Below are 25,685 nucleotides of genomic sequence, written 5' to 3'. Positions count from 1 at the left end.
TTGTTTTGCATTTGTTTGTGTGTGTTTCGTAGAGAAGTGTAATAAATAAATACAATACGCATTAAAGTTTTCCAGATATCTGGGAATTTATGAATAAAATCTCATGCATTGTTTTACTCACGGGAGTTGACTACTTGTAATGCATTGTGTGAATCTTTTAAATGCATTCCTAGAAATCAATTCATTGTTCTACGTTAAATTCTCTGTGACTCTAAATATTTTTGTCCTTATTATGGTTGTAATGTAAGGAATCTCTTTAAATTAGTTTTCTATTTGCGATTCCATTATTGCATTATGTGTTTCGCAGAGAAGTGTAATAAATAAATATTATAAGCATGTTAGTTTTCCAGATATCTGGGAACCAATTTCATCGGAACCAATTTCATCGGAATAAAAGCAATGAGTGCTGGGCAAAAAAAAAAGCAAAAGCTTTCAGTTATTGAGTGGAATTTCAAATTTTTTGTGGCACCGTTTTCGAGTATCAACTGTGTCATTAAGGTACCCATTTTTCCAATTCTTGTTGTTTTTGCTACACTTTAAAAGTACGTGCGTATCGCGCCTGGCTGTGAAAAAAAATACCCTATTTCCTGGGTTTTCTTTTGGACGCAGGAGATATATAACTCCAACAAATCAGTTGATTTCTTAAAAAATATTAGGGCCTAAAAAACCCATTAGTCTTTGACATAATGCATTCTACACCAGCTCGCTGGTGTTCTGATACTAGTTTCGTTGACCACATACTTGACAAGATATGGCTTCTAACTTAAACGTACCTGTGAAACTAGTTTTTAGACATCCCCCATGGATGACGGCAGATAGCGTAGACAACAAATGCCTTTCAAGATATGGCTTGAAACATACATGTACCCACAAAACTAGTTTTACACATCCCCATGGGTGACGGCAGATAATGCAGACAACAAATGCCTTTCAAGATATGGCTTGGAACATAAATGTACCCACAAAACTAGTTACATATCCCTATGGGTGACTGCAGATAATGCAGACACATAAGGCTTTTAAATTAGAGCCTGTATCTTATAAACTGTTTGACCAATTAAATTGCAATGTTCAGGAACATTAGTTGCACATGTGGCACACACCTAAGAAGCTTAAGGGATCTGGAATGAGTGTTTTGAAGCGTTTGGCAGTATTTTTTGTGGGACATGAGAGCACCTCAGGCGTGTCGAATTGCATTCTGAATACAAAGCATGTCTTTCTGATATCAAATAATTTTCAATTTTTGAAATTCACAATATAATACAAATTTTATGACAAATTATTAAAATTTGATATTTTTCCAATTTTGATATATAACAGTCCTCGAAGTAAATTTTATAAATCTAATGATATATTCTTAAAGTGTATGTAGCTGGGAGGAAAAGCCGACGATCAATTGGAAAGGTCAAAATTTTCAATTGATCGTCGGCTTTTCATCCCAACTACATACACTTTAAGTATAAATCATCAGATTTATAAAGTTTATATACTGTTAAATATCAATTTTAATGATTTGCCATAAAATGTGTATTACATTGCGAATTTCAAAAATCAAAATTATTTGATATCAGAATGACATTCTTCGCATTCAGAATGCAATTCGATATGTCTGATGTGCTCTAATGTCCCGCAATAAATACTGTCCAAACGTTCATACCCCAGCCCTTCTTAAAAGACTGCACGAATTTATGTGAGCATGAGTTGGGGACTTTTTGACGCATGCAGTAACAAAAGCCGAATAATTTACGCCTTATATAAGCCGAACAAACTTTAATTTTTAATTAGTACTTCAGAAATATTTAAGTGCTTAAAACACCAATCCATGCAGCTATGAAAAGGATATTTTCTTCTCATTTAATTCCCTCTGTGATTGTAAAATGTATACATACAGGCCTAATAATGTATTAATAGTGAGCATTGTGTGAGCGAGAGAATGAGAACACAAGAGAGAGGGAGAGAGAAAAGATCAGAGAGACATACTAAAAATTGTATATTTTTACTAGATAACAGAATGACAGCTTTAAATTATAATCACATCAACAGTAATAAATTCATGCTCAAAACTTGCCATAGAATACATTAGTACTATTTAGATTAAACTCGCCATAGAATACATTAGTACTAATACAGATTGTGTGTTATTAGGTCAAATTTATAATCACATCAAAAGAAATAAATTCATGCTCAAACAAACCATTGAATAAATTAGCACCATTACATTCAGATCTTGTGTTTTTAGGTCAATAGAAATGTAGACGTCTGAGTGAGGGCTCCTTATGAATTCATAAACTTGATCGCTATACTTTAAATCAGCAGTGTCACTCCAATAACTTTGATATATATGCACAGTGCATAAAGATTCACAATTGGCTATTTAATGGAGCGCATTATTTAATGATATGGTTTGTGATTACCTGTATTAAAGGTGGGTTACCTGATTGACAACTTCAACCCCACTTACCCTATTAGGATCGAGTTTTTGTTATCTGAAGAAAACTTGTATTTTTAGGCCTGAGATTTTCCCTTTAAATATGGTATGAACAATAAAGTAATAACCTCATCCCATGTGATGGTATACCATATGTACTGCAGGTTGTTCTGATACACTTTTGTTTTTAGGAGCATATCCAGGGCCAGCGCACCTGTTTTGAGCAAAGCAAAAAAAAGATGTATTTATTTAGAAGCAATTAAACAAATCACAATAAAAGGAAACACTAATCATAGACTCTAAATACACTAATATTAAAATCCCTGCACCCAATATAACTTAATTTGAGCACGAAACTTACGTTCCATGAAAATTTCCACTTTCACATATCCAGGGATACAGTACTAGTTGAAAAGATGAAAATGGAATTGAAAGTGTCAGACAGTATAGTCAGTTAAAAAGAAGACATAAATGCACTTGTTTGAAATCTCTGTTGTTGAGTCCTTTTACATTATCCTCAACCTCTGTCATTTTCCATATAGTATCTTTTGAAGCTAGTCTGGTGCATCATGTGCGTACTTCCAGAGAGCCATTGAAAGGAGCATAGAGAGATTTGGCTTTCTTTATGTTTAAAGATCACCATTATTTCGGCACTTAGTAGTTTCATGTTCAATTGGATTACTGGATATAATTCCACCCCCATATTCGGCTACTTCCACAATAAGAAATGGGTGTGGCATGTCATACCTAGTCTTGTCCAAGAGTGTGGGGTTCCCAGTAGTTTCTCTCCCTATGGGTAATATAGGTATATGGTCGGTAGCACAGACTAGTAATATAATACCCAGCTCAGTGACCCCAGTTTTTCCCCCTTTTAGGACTGCTACGTACAGAGAAAACAATTGACACCCTGACATTTTCATTAAACAAAAATAACAACTACTTATAGTAAACTAATTTTCATAATAATAGCATGAACATATAATAACCTGTAATTAACTGATTTGTAGAATGGTATTTCTTCCTTATCTGGGACTTGAGGTAGGCATGGCCGGGGGCATGAGGCAATTTCCCCGTCTCAAAATAAAACTAGGCCTTTGCCCCCCCCCCTTTTCCCCTTGTCAGAACAGAAAAAATGCAACATCTTTGGCCCCAGACAAAAATTCCTGGTGCCTCCACTAGATAAAGGTTAAAAATTATACCCTTTCTGATATACTTGCCCCCTATATTTTTTTCAAGGTATAATCTTTTCTGACACTCTTAGTAATGACAAGCTGTGATTTTTTGATATCACGTGCTTTGCAATAATTTCCTTCATACTACCAGCTCTATATTATTTGTACAAATATAGGAACCCTACCAGATTCAAGTGTCCTCAGGTTATAGACAGAAAACACAATCTCATATTAATCCTGTGGTAACCCATTCTTGGTAGCATGTAATTAGTGCTGCCACATTACCTATGTCTGCTAGGTTATGAGATACGACATGGATTTGTGCAGTCTGCATGTAAATTAATTTAGACTTAACAAGCTACGCTAGACAGAATTTCCTTCATTATTGGTCTCTGTCATATTCTCTCTCTCTCTCTCTCTCCTCTATTTTCACCTCTCTTGTTCCTCTCTTCTCCCTATTCCTTGGTCATGTTTTATGTGTCTTCTCTTGTATCTCTCTTACTCTCTTCTCTACTTTTTCTGTTACTCTTATCTCTTCCGTTGTCTTCCCCTCATCCACACTCCATGTCTCCTCTTTTACCTTCCAATCTCTCCCTCTCTCTCTTTTCCACTTTCTTCCTCTCATTCACATCATGACTATAGAAATGTTCACACCATTTCACTTCTGATAATTGGTATTGCTCTGCTCTGCTCTGCTCTGCTCCGCTTTCCCTTTTCTCTCTCTCTCCTCTTCTCTGTACTCTTTTCCCTCCTCTACTCTCCTCCCTCTCGCTGCTCTCCTCTCTCCATCTCTCTCCCTCCCTCTCTTCCTCCATCTTTCAGTTTTGTGTTTTGGTATTTCTCTCCATCTCTCGTCCCCTCTCTCTCCCCTCTCTCTCCCTCTCTCTCTCAATCTCTCTCTCAATCTCTCTCTCGCAATATCTGTCTCTCTCAATCTCTTGATGTCGTAATCTAGAAAATGCTTAGCAATGTAAAGCTAATCCGTGGAGACTGTGTGCAGGGTCGCACAAATGGGACGCAGTCAAGCAAACATGACTTGTCTGGAAAATCTCCTTAATTTGAGAAACCGCCAAATGAAACCCTCAATTTCTTATATATTGCATCGTTTTCAATCATCAAGTCTGCATCAAGTCAGTAATCATCACTTAAAGTCCCCCCTTTTCAACAAAGAGTAGCGTTTGAGATAAACATTTGAAAGAATTTTGTAAATTGAAGTGTAATTTTACCTGACGTACAACTTGCGTTGCGTGATTACATGCGACCTATTTCCACGGTAGAAATCAATAATTGGTTAGTTATGTTAGGTTCAGTGCATTCAAATGTTCCAATAGTGTCCCATGCATCATTGTGAGGATTTAGAAAGCCACATTGACAATTTCATCGGCACAAACAACCTGTGTTTTTCTTTCTTTGTTACTTATAAGAATGAAAGTGTGTCACTGCATGAATACATTTTGATTTTAATTGCAAATCTGAATTTTTGCCGTGCAAGTTAATATTCATAGTAGCAGAATGAAAAGCAGTTATTCAACTTACCACAACAAATTGTAAAAACTGAATCCATTTAAAATTTTGGTATACTTTTTTTTCTTTCTATAAACTGTCCTTATGTTTGCAGCTGAGCACAGGCAGCGATGGCCTGTATGCGGGCCCATCGGAACTGCTATGGCAGGTACAGCAACAAAAAATAGCAAAAGTAACAAAATACCAGCAAGTTGGTGAAAAAGCATCATCACATGATTGATCATTTGATATTTAATGTTATAGTCAGTGGCAGCACCAGGATATATCTGGGGAAGGGGCATTGGGGGAAAATTGAATTTTTTTTTTTTGGGGGGGGGGACCTGCTGTATGAAGCCAGAATGGTGATAGTGAAGAAGCCAGAATAGTGACAGTAAAGAAGCCAGAATGGTGACAGTAAAGAAGCCAGAATGGTGACAGTGAAAAAACCAGAATGGTGACAGTGAAGAAGTCAGAATGGTGACAGTGAAGAAGTCAGAATGGTGACAGTGAAGAAGCCAGAATAGTGACAGTGAAGAAGCCGGAATGGTGACAGTGAAGAAGTCGGAATGGGGACAGTGAAGAAGCCAGAATGGTGGCAGTGAAGAAGTCAGAATAGTGACAGTGAAGAAGCCAGAATGGTGACAGTAAAGAAGCCAGAATGGTGACAGTAAAGAAGCCAGAATGGTGACAGTGAAGAAGTCAGAATAGTGACAGTGAAGAAGCCAGAATGGTGGCAGTGAAGAAGCCAGAGTGGTGACAGTGAATAAGCCAGGATGGTGACAGTAAAGAAGCCAGAATGGTGACAGTGAAGAAACCAGAATGGTGACAGTGAAGAAGTCAGAATAGTGACAGTGAAGAAGCCAGAATGGTGATAGTGAAGAAGCCAGAATAGTGACAGTGAAGAAGCCAGAATGGTGACAGTAAAGAAGTCGGAATGGGGACAGTGAAGAAGCCAGAATGGTGGCAGTGAAGAAGCCAGAATGGTGACAGTGAAGAAGCCAGAATGTTAGCAGTGATGAAGCCGGAATGGTGACAGTGAAGAAGCCAGAATGGTGACAGTGAAGAAGCCAGAATGGCAACAGTGAAGAAGCCAGAATGGCAACAGTGAAGAAGCCAGATTGGCAACAGTGAAGAAGCCAGAATGGTGACAGTAAAGAAGCCAGAATGGTGACAGTAAAGAAGCCAGGATGGTGACAGTGAAGAAGCCAGAGTGGCAACAGTGAATGGTGACAGTGAAGAAGCAAGAATGGTAACAATGAAGTAGCCAGAATGATGACAGTAAAGAAGCCAGAATGGTGACAGTAAAGAAGCCAGAATGGTGACAGTAAAGAAGCCAGAATGGTGACAGTAAAGAAGCCAGAATGGTGACAGTAAAGAAGCCAGAATGGTGACAGTAAAGAAGCCAGAATGGTGACAGTAAAGAAGCCAGAATGGTGACAGTGAAGAAGCCAGAGTGGCAACAGTGAATTGTGACAGTGAAGAAGCAAGAATGGTAACAATGAAGTAGCCAGAATGATGACAGTAAAGAAGCCAGAATGGTGACAGTAAAGAAGCCAGAATGGTGACAGTAAAGAAGCCAGAATGGTGACAGTAAAGAAGCCAGAATGGTGACAGTAAAGAAGCCAGAATGGTGACAGTGAAGAAGCAAGAATGGTTACAGTGAAGAAGCAAGATGGTGACAGTGAAGAAGCAAGAATGGTGACAATGAAGAAGCCAGAATGGTGACAGTAAAGAAGCCAGAATGGTGACAGTAAAGAAGCCAGAATAGTGACAGTGAAGAAGCCAGAATGATGACAGTGAAGAAGCCAGAATGGTGACAGTGAAAAAGCCAGAATGGTGACAGTGAAGAAGTCAGAATGGTGACAGTGAAGAAGCCAGAATGGTGACAGTGAAGAAGCCGGTATGGTGACATTGAAGAAGCCAGAATGGTGACAGTGAAGAAGTTGGAATGGCGACATTGAAGAAGCCAGAATGGTGACAGTGAAGAAGCCAGAATGGTGACAGTGAAGAAGTCAGAATGGTAACAGTGAAGAAGCCAGAATGGTGACAGTGAAGAAGCAGCCCGGCCCCCAACCCAACACAAAAGTTGGCAACCATGAGAGTTACCAAATAGCGCGGAAAAGGGGTAATTTTTTTACCAGTAGCGAGGACCGCAAAATTGGCAAAATAGGGGTATTTCATTTAAACTGGTGTATTTCATTTGCACTGTCCGCGCAATTAGGATAAAAGGGGTATTTGGGAAAATCCGGTAATTTTATGTTAATATTTAGTGTCATTGAAAAGGGGTGTTTGAAATTCTAGTCATTGAAAAGGGGTGTTTGAAATTCTAGTCATTGAAAACCACAAAAAAGGGTTGTTTTTTCCCAAATTTTGTCCTCGATTTTGGATGAAAAAGGGGGTAAATTTGATGAAAAATTATTGCAAAGGGGGGTCTTTGAAAGATTTGGTAACTCTCATGGTTGCCAACTTTAGTGTTGAGCTGCGGGGCCGGGCAGTGTAGAAGCCAGAATGGTGACAGTGAAGAAGCCAGAATGGTGATGGTGTAGAAGCCAGAATGGTGACAGTAAAGAAGCCAGAATGGTGATGGTGTAGAAGCCAGAATGGTGACAGTAAAGAAGCCAGAATGGTGACAGCGAAGAAGCTAGCTAGATAGGTTGACTTACAATCTCATGTAGTTTCACAAACCGTACAAATAATTTGATCCTGTTTATTCTTTTTATGCTGTGAATTTTAAGATATTGGTTGAATTGCATGTTTTTTGTTTTTATCAGAAATGCTCAGAACACATTTAAAATGTAAATAACTTTCTGCAAATCACTAAAAATACTATTAGGCCCTGATGTATGTAATATAATTTTTGGTATGAATGTTAGGTGCATTTAATTTTTGTAACTGAAATCCACCTGAACCAGAATGGGATATAAACATCTTTGTGCAGTGAATGAAATAAACTAAGTTGGCAAAGATGAGAGTATCATATTTTGGCTAAATTTAATACTTGTCCCAATTTTCTACCATAATCTCTTATCAGAACCGTAATATCTTGCTGTCTACGGTGTCGGCCCCTTGATACACCAGACATAATATCATTACTTAGCAAGGAATTCCAATGCCCATATCCCATTTCGCACAGGTGCAAGTTGTTTACCTTTTTCCCCTCTCTATTTTCATTTTCAGAAACAAAACCAAAGTACTCGATCCTCTTAGGGGATTTCAACACATACATAACCTACGAGTGGCCCCTCGAGGGCCTCCTTCGGGGATACTTCTCAGCTCAGAACAAGTGTCCCAAGGTAGCATTTCGTCAAAACCCAACATTGGAAGCTGAAGTGTTTTCATATGCTGATGCTTGGATGGCTTTGAATCCACACAGACTTGGTTTTACTTTCAGTAATATGGTAAGTTTGAAATGGAAATCCCACAATGCATCTCTTCATTTTATTACATTTTCATTTGTGATACGCTCCGATCCATCAAGCAAATGGTGATATTGGTGATATAAGTATGGGAGCAAAAATATTTATTACATCCAAGTATCCTAGGAGTGAAATGACTTCAGCATAAAGTTGATGATAATAATTCAGTTTTCAAAATTGCCTCCATTGGCATTATTGGATCAGATTGTGTTTAGTACCGTACTTTTATTTGTTGCCCACTCCCCCCTTTTTTTTAGACTGCTTATTGTCCTGCTGAACAAATATAAAACCAAAAATTAAAAGAACAAATGCGCATATTTATCTATATTTTATTGTGGGCAGTGATCTTGTGTGTGGGGATGTGTGTTTGACTATTTTAGCTCATAATTGAAGCACTGTATATGGCTGGTCATATAGGGGGCACTAGAGGCAACAGGTCAAAATGTTTTTTCTGCATCAAATATCATAAACTTATCATTAAATTGGTCACGAGAATCCATCTAACCAAGCTTCATATAGGGTGTATAGTGATTGGGGTCAAAGGGCACAATAAAAGGAAAGAGTCAAGGTCATTGTGACAACAATTCAACCTATCCAAGTGACTCCTCAAGGAGTGTTGGGCAGTATCAAGATCAAGATCAAGATTAACAGATTTATATTTATGACTCGGTTTGATCCAGTGCTACAATCCCGGGTATAATAATTGTTAGAACACTTTAACATGGGCACTTCAAATATGCCCCCCATTCCCCTGATCAATGTTGGTAGTTGTTTTTTGGTCATGCACCCCTAGAAACATCCAACATTGATTGGTAGAGAAAGGGAAGGGCTGTAGTAGTAGTGAAGGGTTCAGACTTCACACCAAAGAAAGCAAAATTTTAATATGTCAAGTATAACAGAAATATGGTTTCAAACAGTCCTACTTTGACACAAGTGTTCTAACTACTTATGACCGGGATTGTAGCTGAAGTTGGAAAATTTGAAATTGATATACAAGCAAAAATACGGACAAGAGAACGAAAGGAAACTCAGAAATAAATATTAGAGGAATGTAATACATTAAATGTATGTATGGGTATCATGAATAGTGCTTCTGGTATAAAATCCCCCACCCCCTATTTAGGTCAATTTTGCCTCTCTGGGGCCCAAATAATTTTCAAAAATGTTGCAAAATTGTGTAAAATCAGGGACCGTGTAATATACGGTCCCTGGTTAAATTTAGTCAAAAATTTAGGCCTTAAAGTTTAAAAATTTGTAATAAATATTATTCCACTTTTGGATTCTTAGAATCTCATCCCCACCCAAACCAAACTTGGGTTATTCCTTCATGTAATTTTACATGGTTAGGGTTAAGGTTAGGGTTAGTTTAGGGTTAGGATTAGGATTAGGGTTAGGAATAGGGTTAGGGTTATGGTTAGGATTAGGGTTATGATTAGGCTTAGGGTAATAGAGTTAGGATTAGATTACACAAAATAATTACATGAAGGATCGACCCAAACTTGTGTACCCAACCGGATTGGGTGATATGACCAGCTTTTTATGATCACAAAATGTGCATTTATATGACATTTTTTTGTTGAACCAAGTGCATCATGGGAAGCCTTAGCAATCATGTAAATTGTGATGATATGATATGAAGGAATGCAATAGGGTTGTATATCTACATAGCTGCCTTCTCTCTTCTCACTGAATGCACAGAGGAAAAGTGAAAGAGCATCGGTTTCATAGGTGTATATTAATACGGAGCAAACTTGATCTGTTTTATACAGAGGAATGTCATCTAGATACGACACAGACCTGTGATATATATATGTATATTCTGAATATGTTTTCATGTTGTTCAACAAGTTTATTAGGATCACATTGTTAGTTACTAAAGTATACTAGGTTCAGTTATGGACAGATTAAACAAATTCCCTGGCAGAATAGGTTTGACGATGTGGATGTAATGGAGCAAATATGTCTAAAATTGATGCACTTTAGATTTGTTACTTATAAAACATGGCTCGTGGTCCTGACTCATCAAACCACTTTTATACCTATCCAAAATAAAAAGTTACATTGTGGATGAAACATAACAAGTTGTCCAAAGCTTGTTGTGTTAGTAATTGTCATTGCCATTGGTCTATGCTACTTGCGTAATTCATCATATTTGAATGACGCTAATTGAGATTGGAGAGTTAACAAATTATAGCCTTAATGAAATGAAATATTTGTTAGCATCATAAATTAAAAAGGAAAGTTCGAGATAAAAGGAATACTCATTTTTTCCGTATGGAAGCTCTTTATTTGTTGCAGAAATGTGTGCAATTGGATTTGCTACATTTAACAGCTTAGTGTACTGAGTAAAGGTTCCAATTGGGTAAAATTTGCAATGTGATCCAACTGTCTTACCTCCAAAATAAACGTAGCAAGATAAATGTGTGTATACAGAGAAATTTGCATATTTTACAGTAGTTTGGCCATATCAATGTTGCCCTTCACCATTGGTACACACCTTATGTGTTTGATGCAAAATTTGATCAATCCAGTCCATATTTATTGGTAAAGCTATGAGTTCTCAAATATTGGACGAGATGTAGTCAAGTCCAATATTTTCAAACTCATAGCAAGACCAATGGGTGCAAAACTTACAATTTTATCATTATTATGTTTGGATCCAATATTTTTGCATATTTGGATTCATCAAAACATAATAATAATGACACATATCATACCTTTTGTTTTTGGTGCCAAAAATGTAACATTTATCCAAAATATACAAAATAATAATAAATCTCATGTAGCATATACGTCAAATATTTTACAAACAAAACAAATGCGCAAATCTTAAAATTTCTGAGACCAACCATTTTTCTTTGGCCTTTATATAACAAAATTATTGAAGATGTAACAATCATTTGCAGAATATTCCTGGATAGAATACAGTGACTTTGGAAAAAAATGTTTGGATAAAATTACTGTAACTAGAAGATTTCCTTGTGCATGACGATCACATGCAGCATTAAATTGTGTATTTAAGCTCAAATACCGGTAATGACCAGTATCCCACACTGAATTGAATCCACTGATAGTTTGAGACTCAAATCCAGTGAACTAATCTGCATGTAATGCCCTTTATTTACTTTCTTTTTCAGAGTGATGTTGCTCGTGCGAGTTGAAAATGTCCACTCTCGTGCGATGTCACGCACTTGTCACCTGAACTGCATTGCCCACCAACTGGAACTATTATTTGCAAATTGATAATTACTTCTCTTGATCATCAGCTTTCAGAAGTACAAAAATGTCATTTAATTCAAAACAATATAAATGATCAAGATCAGCAGATGTCGTAAAAATGTACTTTGTGGTATTTTAAATATTTTAATGAAATTTGCAAAAACAATTCTGCAAATGCCATGATTAGTATGAAACAATTGCAACAGGGATGAGCATTGCGTCACTTTTCATTAGTGATTACCCGTTGCTTTTCAATAGAAAACAATGGCTCAGCGAGAAAACATACATGTACTTGAAAGTGAAGGATCATGTCTATGTTTATACTGAGTACACAGCAATTATGCTTGCAGTGGGGGAACCAGGTATTTTTTTTCAGGGGGTGCAAAGGAAGGGCTCAAAAATCTAAAATTGGGTGTTTTGGGCCTAAAATTGTGTTAAATGAGCAACTTGTAATGATCCCCCTCCCCATTCTGCTGTCAGCCTGAATCGGCACTGGCCCAGGGTATTATGACTTTTGGTTTGCCTGGCAGGGTAGGCCTACTAATGTAAATCAGTCAGGCTAGTGTGAATCTTCTCTAATTTGGTTCCCCTCAAGTTTGGTAGTAACATACCTGTGTACACTGATCATGGAAGTACTAGAGCCTTCCATGCACTGATATAAGGCAGCCATTACCAGTTACAACCTTCCCACACTCACTCAGAATAAATATGCTTTGTCAAGAACTCAAGAGGGATGGTAATTATGAAATTATGAATAAAACAAAAGTTAGCTCTCCAAATAGAGCTCTTGCATCTATCCGAGAGGAGCTCTCTGAGGATATGAGTGTTGAACTTAAAATAATGAAATTGACTCCTGCTTATATAATGTGAGTGTATTTATAGATATGTATTCAGCCTGATACAAATGGTGTGCAGTTGTTCTCTCAAAAGCTATATCGTATTTCAATTATATAGCAAGAAAAACATGCAAACATCAGAAATTATATTTATTTTTAACAAAGTAATTTTCTGCACTATCAACAAGGGGATCACCGAGGGATACTTTATCATATATAATAAGGTGAAATACACGATGCAAGGAACAGACTAGTATGAGTTAGAAGTTGTCATGTGAGATGAAAAGGAAAAACAAAAGAAGGAAACTTTAATTTAAAAAATGAAGTGATGAAGATGAAAAATGGTTCATATCAAATAAAAAGATTAATTTATAGCACAATTGAAAGTGTGGAAGACAACTTTCCTGCTGGTTACTTGAATTTGGACTAACAAATATGCATTAACTCTCTCCACGCGGGTGTCAACAGCAGACAACAAATTTTTAAAAAATCAAAAAATCAAAAAATTTCAGAATTGTAATATATCATCACCATATTTGGAATCAGCATGAAAAATGCATTAAAATGAGTACAAACAAGCCTGGTATTGGTTCAGTGGTTCTTGAGATAGCTCTTGATATTTTGAGAAAATATCTCAAAACTTGGACTTTTTATGTTGAAGACTATGGCTAGCACGCAAAGCATTAAATGGTGATACACCAAGTAGGTACTTTCATATTTTGCCATGAGATTCTAATTTCCTGTGTACCTTTCCCATGGTCTACTCTTGTGTTTTCACTGTCATAGAGAATGTTATGGTGATACTTAAAGTAGACACTGTCATGTCATTTTTATCAAAATTGAAATTGTCTCCTCTTTGGAATACTTACTGAGTATCATAGACATAAAAGAACATTATAGCAATACATTGAGTAGACATCGTCATTCAGGTTTACACATAATGATATAGTGTGTCTTGTCTCAAGTTGAGAGTAGTAACACCATGTTGGATTTTGAAGTGGCAGATTCAAATCAGTGCGTACAGACAAATAGCCCTTCAACACATGTGTATACACCTCGGGGGATAAATAGGTTAGCGCATGGGATTAGAATCTGCCACTGTGAAATCCAACATGGCATTACTCTCAACTTGAGATGAAACGGCCTATAGTCTGTTCTCTTGGTACCACAGGAGTACCTTATGTCCATAGACAGAGTACCCATGAATCCTGATTCTGTAGTCATATGGTTCCATAGCCAATTGGAAACATTTTTATATGGAAATTCATAAACCAATCAGTGATAGTTATTTTGAGCTTGTTGCCAGACAGTTTCTTTAGTGACAAACTCACAAAGGAGCAAAACTGGCTTGGACCAAGACTAGTGGTAACCTATTTTGAATGACTCTTGCAGAGCACCCAGTCTTTCAGTATCCAAGGGGCTGATAGTCCGTTTGAAGAGCTCTTTTCAGAGCCACTAAAAATATTCAGATAGAAATAGACATCTTCTTTAAACAAGTCTTTTATGACTCACCATTTCTTAAGTAAATACAGGCTCTACTCGCATATCTGGGCAAGGGGAATCCTGCTATGTTACCCTTTATACAAATGGACAGCCTTTGCTTTGTACATGAAGACGTCAGAGCTAATGATAGTTAGACAGACAGTTTCCTGCTTATTTACTCAAGTTGTATTGCCCCTCATCTCTATTCATGTTGGAGCCCCATTGAAAACCTCAATCACTAACACTCTATATGCTGATACACATAGGTTGGCCACATATACCAAAGTCACAACATGAGTACTCAAGAGCACCATGAGCACAGGGAATCTGTCTGTGTACACCTTTGAATGATACAAACCGACTGTTTACAGCAAACATAAAACCTTAGATGAGCCTCAGTAATAATGGTAACATATCTACTTAGAGACAGGAAACACTGTGTAAATAGCATCATAAAGAAGTGCATACATCACCTGAGAAATTGCACAGTATACAAATACCACATAAGAGATAGACTAGACGCACACCACCTGAGGAAAAATACTTGCATACACCGCCTGAGCAGGACTCCTGATCATCATATTATGGATCAATGTTAAGTTTAAAGCTGCTCAATTCTCTCCACGCGGGTGTCGACTGCAGACGACAAATTTAATTTTTAAATAAAATTCAGAATTGTAAATTTTCATGGCCATATTTGGAATCAGCATGAAAAATACATCAAAATGAGTACAAACAAGCCTAGTATTGGTTCAGTGGTTTTAAGACAGCTCTGGATATTTTGAGAAAACATCTCAAAACTTTGGACTTTTTATGTTGAAGCCTATGGCTAGCACACAGAGCATTAAAGTAATAGGTTGCTTGGATAAGGACATGCTCGATCAAAATTAAAAAATCATGAATAATAAAGGTGCTGTTCGATGGTGTCTTCTATAAAACAATTTATATTGTTTGCTTGACAAGAGAAAGTAAGTTTTGTTTGCTCACTACAATATTTTGACCGTCACATCAGACGACTTCATCAGATATTCCCGTGAAACTGATTTCTGGATCAGTGTTCAAAAGTGACGGTACCAGGAATTTTTTGGTGGGAATGGGGGAAATGTGAATTTCAGGAGGGGCAAAATTAACAAATTTTGCCCAAAATTGCCACAAGAAGTGGCATTTTTCAAAATTTGGGTTTTGTTACTGAAGGGGGGGGGGGGGGCTACTGCAGGCAAAAGCCCCCCTGGCACCGCCACTGAAGTCCTGTGATGTGAAAGATGCAATATTGTTTATTTGATAAACAAACCTGATTGATGTCTTTATTATTTAAAACCCTTACATAAAAAAGTACTTCATCACAGTGACAATATAGAGAGTCCCACTACTAATCCTCTCTAAATTGTCACTGATCAAGTACTTTTGTATGAAACGTCAGGTTTTTAAATAATGTGGAAGACATCGTTTAACAACACCTTTCTGCTCATTAGTTTATATTTTCAGACTATGCAGTGTCGTGTGAAACGTAATTTTATTGTCCCGTGAGCTCTGTTGTAAAACTTGTGAAATCTTGTTTGAAGTAGTTAAGAAGTAGACCTATACATCATTTTCTTCAGTGTGATATTAATGATATCTAATTTCATACCACTGTGAGATAGCTAATAGATGACAACAACAGCACAGTCCTGTAATGCTTTTTATTGAAGATTGGAAAGACCCTATGAGCCATTTGGTACAAATATAATGAGATATTGATGTGATTCTTTTGGTTATGTTTGGTGGCTTGTTTTATTCTATATTTGGGTCAAAATTTTAGGAACTTGTACTGTCAGCTCGCTCAGGGCTATTTTAGAGATGGTCATGTTACACCAATCTAAAGTGTTTTTTTGGCCTGGGACTTTTTTTCCCACTCTCGGGAGACAATTATTGGCATAGTAAAAGCTTCTGCTCAATCTGTGTTGGATCAAACTAAGGATGGAAGTTATATAGGTCTCTAACGTGTGAACTGACCATTCTTATTTTACTGGTATTGATTGCAGAAACGTGATTGTAAAATCAGTTCAGTATTATAAAGGACAGGGTTGCTGTTTCACTCTCAGAACTAGTTTAGTAAATCACAAGGTTTTGTTTCACTCTCATCACACAGAATATGATTAAAACAGGACAGATCTGGTGTCTTAGAATAATATGAATAGAAATAGGCTATTCCAGTTGAAATCCATACACCCTCTATGACAGATGGGACCTTTATCTTCCACATAGGGAGTGTGAATCTCAAATGGGGTTACCTGAATGAGTGGCTGGATTTGAAATTTACACAACAAAACCGCATTTATATAGCACTTTACACAACCCCTCAAGGCGCTTTACAGAGAATATGCTAAAATACATAACTTACAAATTAATACTACAACTTAAAGCCATAATTAATGTATGATCTTAAAACATAAATTTGGTTAATTTGTTTTCAAACCTGAAATGGGAGATTAATTGTCTTCCATAGGGGTGTATGGATTTTATTATTAACTGGAATAGCCCAATAGCAATACCTTGCCCTTGTTATAGGACAAGGTAATCTGAGACTAATTGCATGGAGGATTGATATGTAATGGCGTAACAAAAGTTGTTATACCGTTAGATCCACTTTCTTGAATAAAATTGTTCAAAAAAAAAGGTACCACAAAGTATTTTTTTTTTCCAAGCTGATGAATTTTGTCTCGGAAATAAATAGTTCCATTTTGAAAGTTCCGCACCAGGCTTGACATAGAAATCAACAGGCATTTCATTTACTTTTGCTATCTTCAGAAGATAGCAATTTACCTAGAAAACCCAACACAACCTATCATATATTAGCCCTATTTGTGAAAAACTAAACCAGTTATGTTTACCTAAAAACAGAGAGGCAACTATGTACTGTGCCATTGGTGATGTGGGTAGCTCCACATGGGTGGTGATATCTGCATCAGTGCACACTCCTGTAATCCGCATTAATAAAACCAATCATCTACATGGCACTTGGATCCGCATCTGGGAAATGATTGTGTAGTGAGCATGTTTCTTGGAAGTACATTCCTTTCTCTGCACAATTTCATTTTCTCTGCGAAATTCATATTTTTCCGCCCAATTCACTATGAAATGTGAACAAAAATGGTCTTTTGTTTATCTGTATTGAAATACCAGCCTTGTTTGAAGCGTCACAGTAATGTAATGATAGATTAACAAACACACGAATGTAACCATTTGCTAATTTGTCTCGTACCAGTGTTGCTTACTTTCGCGTATTGGGGGTACTTCTCTAATTCTGTGGGATGTACATATAGTAGGGGTGAAAATAGTGATTCCATGACCATATCACAGGAAATATGATTTGAAAGTGTTTTTTTGTATGAAATGGTCAAATAGTGGGAAACTCCAGATAGAGGGTGCTTTTCAAAATGGCCACCAAAATGCCTAAAATGGTCAAAAATTGCCACAAATTGTGTGATTTAGATATCATAATGTTAAAAAACATATAGGGGCCTACCCTACAATACATGACACGGTATATAATTTAATATTTTGACATGTTGTTTTTTCTTCCAGTATTTTATATGTATATTTTATGTATAAAAGTTCCAAGGAATCTCCGCGTAATTTTTACATGCATTTCTGCGCAATTTGCTTTTTTTCTGTGCAAATCGCTTGTCCCTACTCATGGCATAAAGTCATGTGTGTGTGCGGGGTTCATGGCATGATGTCATCTGCGAGCACAAGAGTAGTCCACAATGATCCACATATTATCAGAAATGCGCATTGATGTGCATTTGGTCTTGTGTGTGGAGTTGCCCAATATCATTAGATACCATACAATGTATACATAGCTTAAAGCTACTCATATTGCGCTGTACTTATTAAATCATAGATTCTGAGATAAGATCATCTTTATATGCTAAGCCAATTTGCTCACTCCATTGACTTCGCAGCTGGTTAGGTAGACTTAGGCATAAATTATTAGACTGAACACCATTTTCCTTCACTGAGTTGTAAAATTAAAAAACTTGAGCTTAGTAACATTTCTCATTTCCTATTTTTGTTAATTTCAAATGTAAGCTTTGTCCCAATTTAAAAACGAATAACATTTACATCAAATTAATTTCTGGAGTAAAATATCTTACACAATTTTGAACAAATAAATTGATTTGTGCTATAAGTTGTCTCTTAATGGAGTATTTTGTAATTCCAGCATGTCCTTTTTATGGCTTCTTTCAGTAGATATCCATGAAAAAGTGCAGTTTTTGACATTGAACAGTTCTCTAAGTAAACTCTATAAATCTAATGATAGGCCTATGTACTAAAAGTGTATGTTGCTGGGAGGAAAGGCTGACCATCATTTGAAAAATTTTACCTTTTGTATTGAAGATATACATTTTCCCCAAAAGATCTAAACATTGCTATCCGATTTCCTTAAGGGGGTACTACACCCCTCAATAAATTTGTGTCTATTTTTGCATATTGCTCAAAAATTAATAACACAGTGGTAACAAAATTTGTGTATATTATAGGGGCAAGGAATCCAATTCCTACACTGGAATTTCAGTGACCCAAGACAAGCGGTTTATTATTTATGATAAGAAATAAGGTACCGCTAGGATGTACCTCGTTTCCTATCATGTGCTGAACCGCTTGACTTGAGTCACTGAAATTTCAGTGTAGTAATTGGATTCCTTGCCCCAATACTATGCATAACTTTTATTACCAGTGTGTTATTGTTTTTTGAGAAAAAATCAAAAATAGTCACAAATTTACCACAGGGGTGTAGTACCCCCTTAAGGGATCTGGAATGAGCGTTTTGAGCGTTTCGACAGTATTTTTTATGGAACATGAGAGCACCTCGGACGTATCGAATTGCATTTTGAATACGAAGCATGTCTTTCTGATATCAAATAATGTTCATTTTTTGAAAATCACGATATAATACAAATTTTATGACAAATTATACAAATTTGATATTTTTCAAATTTTTGATATATAACAGTCCTCGAAGTAAATTTTATAAATCTAATGATATTTTCTTAAAGTGTATGTAGCTGGGAGGAAAAGCCAACAATCAATTGAAAATTTTGACCTTTCATATTGAAGATATGGATTTTTTTTCCCCAAAGACCTAATTTTTTTGGTGTTTTGGGAAAAAAATCCATATCTTCAATCTAAAGTCAAAATTTCAATTGATCATCGACTTTTCATCCCACCTACATACACGTTAATATAAATCATCAGATTTATAAAGTTTACTTCGAGTACTGTTAAATATCAAAAATATCAATTTTTAATGATTTGCAATAAAATGTGTATTACATTGCGAATTTCAAAAAATACCAAACAACTGAATCTGCAAGAAAGGTTTTGCACACAACAATTGTGACGTGTCATGTCAAAAGGAGACACTTTTGGGCAGGTTATCAATTCTGAGGTTTTTACATATCTTAAATATAGAGATATTTTGCTCCACAACGCCGTTTTCCCAAATGAAATCGGACATTCCTAAGCGAAGATATTGAGTTTGTAAGTTGTGGTATTATAAAATTGGAAATTGAGATATCGGTCTTTAAAAATATTATTGACAATGATGAGAGTAGGAATTACCTTGAAAAATGTCTCAAAAATACAAGATGTCGGTTATATTCGGTCTGAAATTATCAGACAATATTTTTAACATTAATAACATTACAAATTCGCAACAATCCCAAATTGTGAAAAAATCACTCCCCGGGCAGATTTTTGGCTATATCTCCATTTACGATACTGCCCAAAAAAACTCATTTATTCCCGGACTAATTTCTTCCCCCATGTTTCATACTGCTTTGTTTATTTGTTTAAATTAGTAATGTAAGATGTGTAGTTTAAGATATTTTTTTTGTAAAGCGCCGAGGTCGTGTTTTGCTCATGTTACGGCGCTATATAAATGCTGCTTGTTGTTGTTGTTGTCTCCTTTTGACATGACACGCCACAATTATGTAGCCAAAGGTTTCTGGTGGTAATGAAAGTCCCAACTTATTTTGAGAAAAGTGGGGGATATTAAAGGAAGTCTCCGGCAATCACAACATTATGCCTTATATGTTGGAAAAATAATTATCGAGTACGAATCACATGGTTTTATTTAAAAAACTAATAAAAACAGCCGTTTCTCAACACACGATATATTCCTGGGTGCCGACTGTCTGGTTCAATGACATCATGGTTATTTGTGCTCAATTGTCATCAGTCTTCATTGAATACTTAGACGTCATTGCACTAGACAATTTTGGCGCCTGGGAATTTTGAATATTGCATGTTGAGCGGTGGATGCTTTTATTCATTTTTATGCTCAATATGAGTTTGTTTTAAATAAAACCATGTGATTTGTGCCTGATAATTATTTTTCTTACATATAAGGCATAATGTTTTGATTGCCCAAGACATCCTTTCAAAGTTTGTGGATCATGAAATGTCCCTTTAATGTATTGAAAATATATCAATCAATCCAGGTTATTTTTTTAACAAAATTATATAATATTTAATAAAATTGAATTGAATTGTCTATTAGCTTAGCAGTAATATAACGATCATTTGAAGAGTTCTGATGCAAAAGCCTTTAAAGCCATGTTCTTTTTACATTGTTAAGGCCAGTAACATCTGACATATGTGATGCAATCAAGCAAAATCAGTCGGAAATCAGAAATAATGATTTCGAGATATAGCCAAACAAAGGAAATATTTCCTTTTGTTTTCCTGTTCTTTTGGAAACTCTTTAATTGCTCATATCTTTGGAACTGGTTGTTCAATTTCAATGGGGTTTTCTGCAATATGCAGCTTTCTAAATGCTTTTTACTATCCTATAAGAAAATTTAATATTTCTGAGTTCCGACTGATTTTGCTTGATCGCATCACATATAATGTTAAATTAACACCCTACTTTAAAAATTCCAAAACATATAAATTATTTGGAACTATGATCAAAACACATATTTTCTCAAATCAAGGAAATTGATATAACAATTTCTTGCATCTGAGATCTTCATATTCACTTGTACACACAGCTAACAATTGTTCAATTACTTAAGCTTTCGATACAACAACTTTGTGTCATTTTCAAACTCATGTTATTGATATTGATGGTCATATGACATTTTTCTTATTACAAAAATAAGTTGAAAGCACTTCAATGGATCCATTAGTAAAACTAACCTAAATGAACCATATTTTAGTAATTATCATGTTTGGATAATTGTATTGCATATCATGCTTGTGTAGAACAAGGTTTTAGACCAGCAAGGAATTGGCTAAATGTATGTTATTGGTCAAAACAGAGTGAGGAGTGGTCAATAGGGAATACTGGTTCCATTTCAAACCATCCATTTGACTAATTAGGTTCTGTAATTCCACGTGATCACAAAAAGCATGGCCTAGATAATGGATGGATTAATTGAACTAATGCTACACATACAGATCCCTCTTTGGTGGATACCACACATAGCATTTAACCAGTAGACAGCATTTAATCATTGCATGATATCTTCAGTTGACAGCATTAATATCTTCAGTAGACAACATTTAATCATTGCATGCTATCATCAGTAGACAGCATTTAATCATTGAATGCTATCTTCAGTAGACAGCATTTAATCAATGAATGCTATCTTCAGTAGACAGCACTAATATCAGTGAATGCTATTTTCAGTAGACAGCATTTAATCAGTGAATGCTATCTTCAGTAGACAGCATTTAATCATTGCATGCTATCTTCAGTAGACAGCATTTAATCATTGAATGCTATCTTCAGTAGACAGTATTTAATCATTGAATGCTATCTTCTGTAGACAGCATTTAATCAATGAATGCTATCTTCAGTAGACAGCACTAATATCAGTGAATGCTATTTTCAGTAGACAGCATTTAATCAGTGAATGCTATCTTCAGTAGACAGCATTTAATCAGTGAATGCTATCTGCAGTAGACAGCAAATAATCAGTGAATGTTATCTTCAGTAGACAGCATTTAATTATTGAATGCTATCTTCAGTAGACAGCATTTAATCAGTGAATGCTATCTTCAGTAGACAGCATTTAATCTGTGCATGCTATCTTCAGTAGACAACATTTAATCAGTGAATGTTATCTCCGGTAGAAAGCATTTAATCAGTGAATACTATCTTCAGTAATCAGTGAATGCTGTCTTCAGCAGACAAGATTTAATCAGTGAATGCTATCTTCAGTAGACAGCATTTAATCAGTGAATGCTATCTTCAATAGACAGCATTTAATCAGCGAATGCTGTCTTCGGTAGAAAGCATTTAATCAGTGAATACTATCTTCAGTAGACAGCAATTTATCTGTGCATGCTATCATCAGTAGACAGCATTTAAGCAGTGAATGCTATCTTCAGTAGACAGCATTTAATCAGTGAATGCTATCTTCAGTAGACAGCATTTAATCAGTGAATGCTATCTTCAATAGACAGCATGTAGTCAGTGAATGCTATCTTCAGTAGACAGCATTTAATCCATACATGCTACAATTTGTCTTCAGTAGAAAACACACATGTTCTTCAATTAACAGAAACTTACTGTTGCAAGTGAGCCAGTGTTGTTAACCATAAATCCATTTGACAGTTGTTAGGGTTTTTTTAAAACATTTTTAAACATTGAGTACATATTGAACCTGCAGCTCATCTATAATTCATCAGCAGCATTTGATGAAAATGTGATGTTGCTCCCAGAAATATGTAAAGTAATTACATGTGTCTCACTGAAAATATGACCTAAGTCCCAAAAGTATGTTATGTACTTCTTGAAAAAAATTGAACTCAGAATTTACGTGCCCCACTGAAAATGTGACATTGAACCCAGAAGTACTTAAAGTGCTTCTTGGAACCAATTTGTTTATTCAAAAATATTTATATATCCCACTGGCAGATTCAAAGGTTCAATTCTGTAGGAAATCTGCATCAAAATCGAAAATTTATCCAGTATTCTCAATACTTTAGATTGAGTTTCAGTGATGGCATAAGATAATCAATGAAATCAGAAAAGAACATCTTTCCGCACAGACTTGTATTAAATGCATATAAATTAAATATAAAATTACACTATTCCAGGAAACACCTGTGGTAGCCATGACCCTTATTTGACCCTAATTAGAAGCTAACAGATATGATCAGATTATCCCATCTTAATCAGTTCCCTGTCAGATCTAATTCTGTGCCCGAAATGTCGCTTCAGGGAGCGATGCACCTGTATGCTTGAGATATCTTTTTACATGTAGTAGTATACAATTCATATCATCCCTGTCTAGGAATCTATAGGTTGCTCCAGTCAATACAGTGTCTATATTACCTGCATGCTTGTTAAATGCACTACTGTAAAAGCGGTCGTTTTTGCGTAACATTTTCTGGAGTGTGGAGTTCAACACAACAAATATGTTGTTTTTTATGTATATGGATCTACAAGATAACTCAAAACTACGAATTTAAAAACAAACAAAGTAGTCTAAAATGGGCAACGTGAGAATAATCACACTCACACAAATTACCGATTTTACAGTATTTTATAGTAACTCAATTGTCAAAAATACCCTCTTTGGCCCCTATGTAGCAGATCAGGTCACATTTTATTAGACCTCAGTGTGAGATAGAACACAGAACATGAATATATTAGACCATTTTTGTTCCTAGCATCCTCTTTTTATGACATTTGTCAGTAGATATATCCACAAAAAAACTTATTCCCACAATATCAATTGATTCTGATTTTGTGTTTGGGAGTTATGTATTATTTATGTGTATTACACTGCTCCATAGGCCACTGTGTTGTAATTTCGTTCTGGTACACCAAATTTGCTAAATGAATGAATCTGCAAGAAATGTTTTTTCATAAACATTTCCAGTGGTTTAAAATCTCAAGTGTTTTTTGAGAAAAGTGGGGAGATGAGGCTGTGGATCACAAAATGCCCCTTTAAAAGAAAACAGAGCAAACAAAATTCAGACATATTGAGGTGAGTACCACTTTTGACAGAAAATAACAGGCGACAGAGAGCAAGAAATCAAGTTTCAATCAAAGTCACTAATAAACTTTAACAAGTTTGACAATATGCGTGTTATTTCTTAGCAAGGTTGCCAGATATTTGCAGCCCAATTGTGGTTTGAAATACCAAAAATTCGCCCAGTTATTCTTATGGGATTGGAAATTACAGAAAATTGCAGGAGCCAATGTCAAATTGTTGTCCATATTTTTGCAGAACCATTGGTTTTCTATGACAGGACGTGGTCAAAACCCACTTGGAAAATCATTATAAGTGCACAACATGCCCTATTGGGCTATCAAGTCACATGTTTGGCAACCATTTCTAAGGCTGATGACTCTGATTAGATTACCTAATCATACCAAACCTTCTGGGATAATACAACAGACTGTGACAGAGACTAAATTCCATATAACAAGATTTTCACTTTCTAGGAATCGTTGTTTGCCAATCGTTTTAAATATGCTTTGTAACTGCCCATTGATATCCTTTAAGGATATATCCCTTACATTCTCAAACGTCAGGAGAAGCTAGCAGGTTAATTTGACAATAAAATATTTGAAATTTTAGCTTTTCATTTCAAATTTGTAATTTGCATAAGAGTGCATAATCCAAGTATAAACATGCCTAGTGTGAGGTCAGTGGTTCTTGGATTAGGTTTTGACATGTTATAGTGGATTGGATAATGATATTGGTACACCGACGTATATCTAGTACATTTGTTGAGTAGGGTAGGGGGACACTAATTGGCACCTAAATCTAATTACGATGCCGAGATGGGGAAGCTTATTAGGAAGACTATAAAACCTGAAGGCAAAGTCTGCTGACCACAAAACAACAAAATCTTGATTAGATTAGGATTTCTTGGATCCGACCTCTCTACTCCATCATCAGCATGTTTTTGTTGTTGTCTGTCACACATTGGTAAATATAGACTCCAATCCAAGAATTTATTTTTTAATCCATAACGTTTGAAGTATTTTGTTTGATAAGAATATAATAAAAGTAGACGCTCACATCTAGAAAGTAGGCCAGGTTGTATAGGCCACCCACGAGTTGTGTATGTATGAGAAACTATAAAAGAGACCATGACCATTCCACTTTGGATGCAAGTTCCTCAGGGAATTAGTCAAAGTTGAAAAATATCAATGTAAATTGTATTCTGTCTGTCATCAAATTAACAGGTGTAAGTCAGTTTGTTTGCAGAATGGGAGGAGGACCCACCTTATTTCTAACCCTGTACAACAAATTATTTCAAAAGTTGTTTCAGGTTTATACACCAATGAGTTGTCACATTTTGTGTCACGATCTGGTCCATGGTGGCAAATTTGAAAGTGAGATAAAGGCAGAAATATGGAGTAAATAAACAATAAAATATAAAAGAAAATACACATCACAAAACGTCAGATTTTTAGATCATTAGAAAATTCTTAGTATATTTAAAGCTCTAGTGTTTACTTATTAAGAGATTTGTTGTATTTGAAATGTTATTGAAAATATATTAGTTTTCACCAAACATAAAATCACATCACAATACACATTTTGTGCCACAAATCTTGCCTCAAATATAGTCATAAGATTTTTGAAATTGTAAAGAAAGAATAGACTTTCCG

The 25,685-nt window shown here is 35.8% G+C and overlaps 1 protein-coding gene across 1 annotated transcript in view; it reads left to right on the top strand.

The window, feature by feature from the left end:
- Positions 1-25,685, top strand: part of LOC140171194 (uncharacterized) — a 147,945-nt gene that overhangs the window by 65,034 nt on the left and 57,226 nt on the right. The window contains exon 6 of the mRNA XM_072194404.1: positions 8,281-8,501. Within this exon, the coding sequence (XP_072050505.1) occupies positions 8,281-8,501 (221 nt within the window). The remainder of the gene's footprint in view (positions 1-8,280; positions 8,502-25,685) is intronic.

This window comes from Amphiura filiformis, chromosome 15 (genome assembly GCF_039555335.1).
Source record: "Amphiura filiformis chromosome 15, Afil_fr2py, whole genome shotgun sequence".
In the NCBI taxonomy this organism is placed as follows: Eukaryota; Metazoa; Echinodermata; class Ophiuroidea; order Amphilepidida; family Amphiuridae; genus Amphiura; species Amphiura filiformis.
Note: the sequence above shows the minus strand (reverse complement) of the source record. Positions and strands in the feature narration are given on the sequence as shown.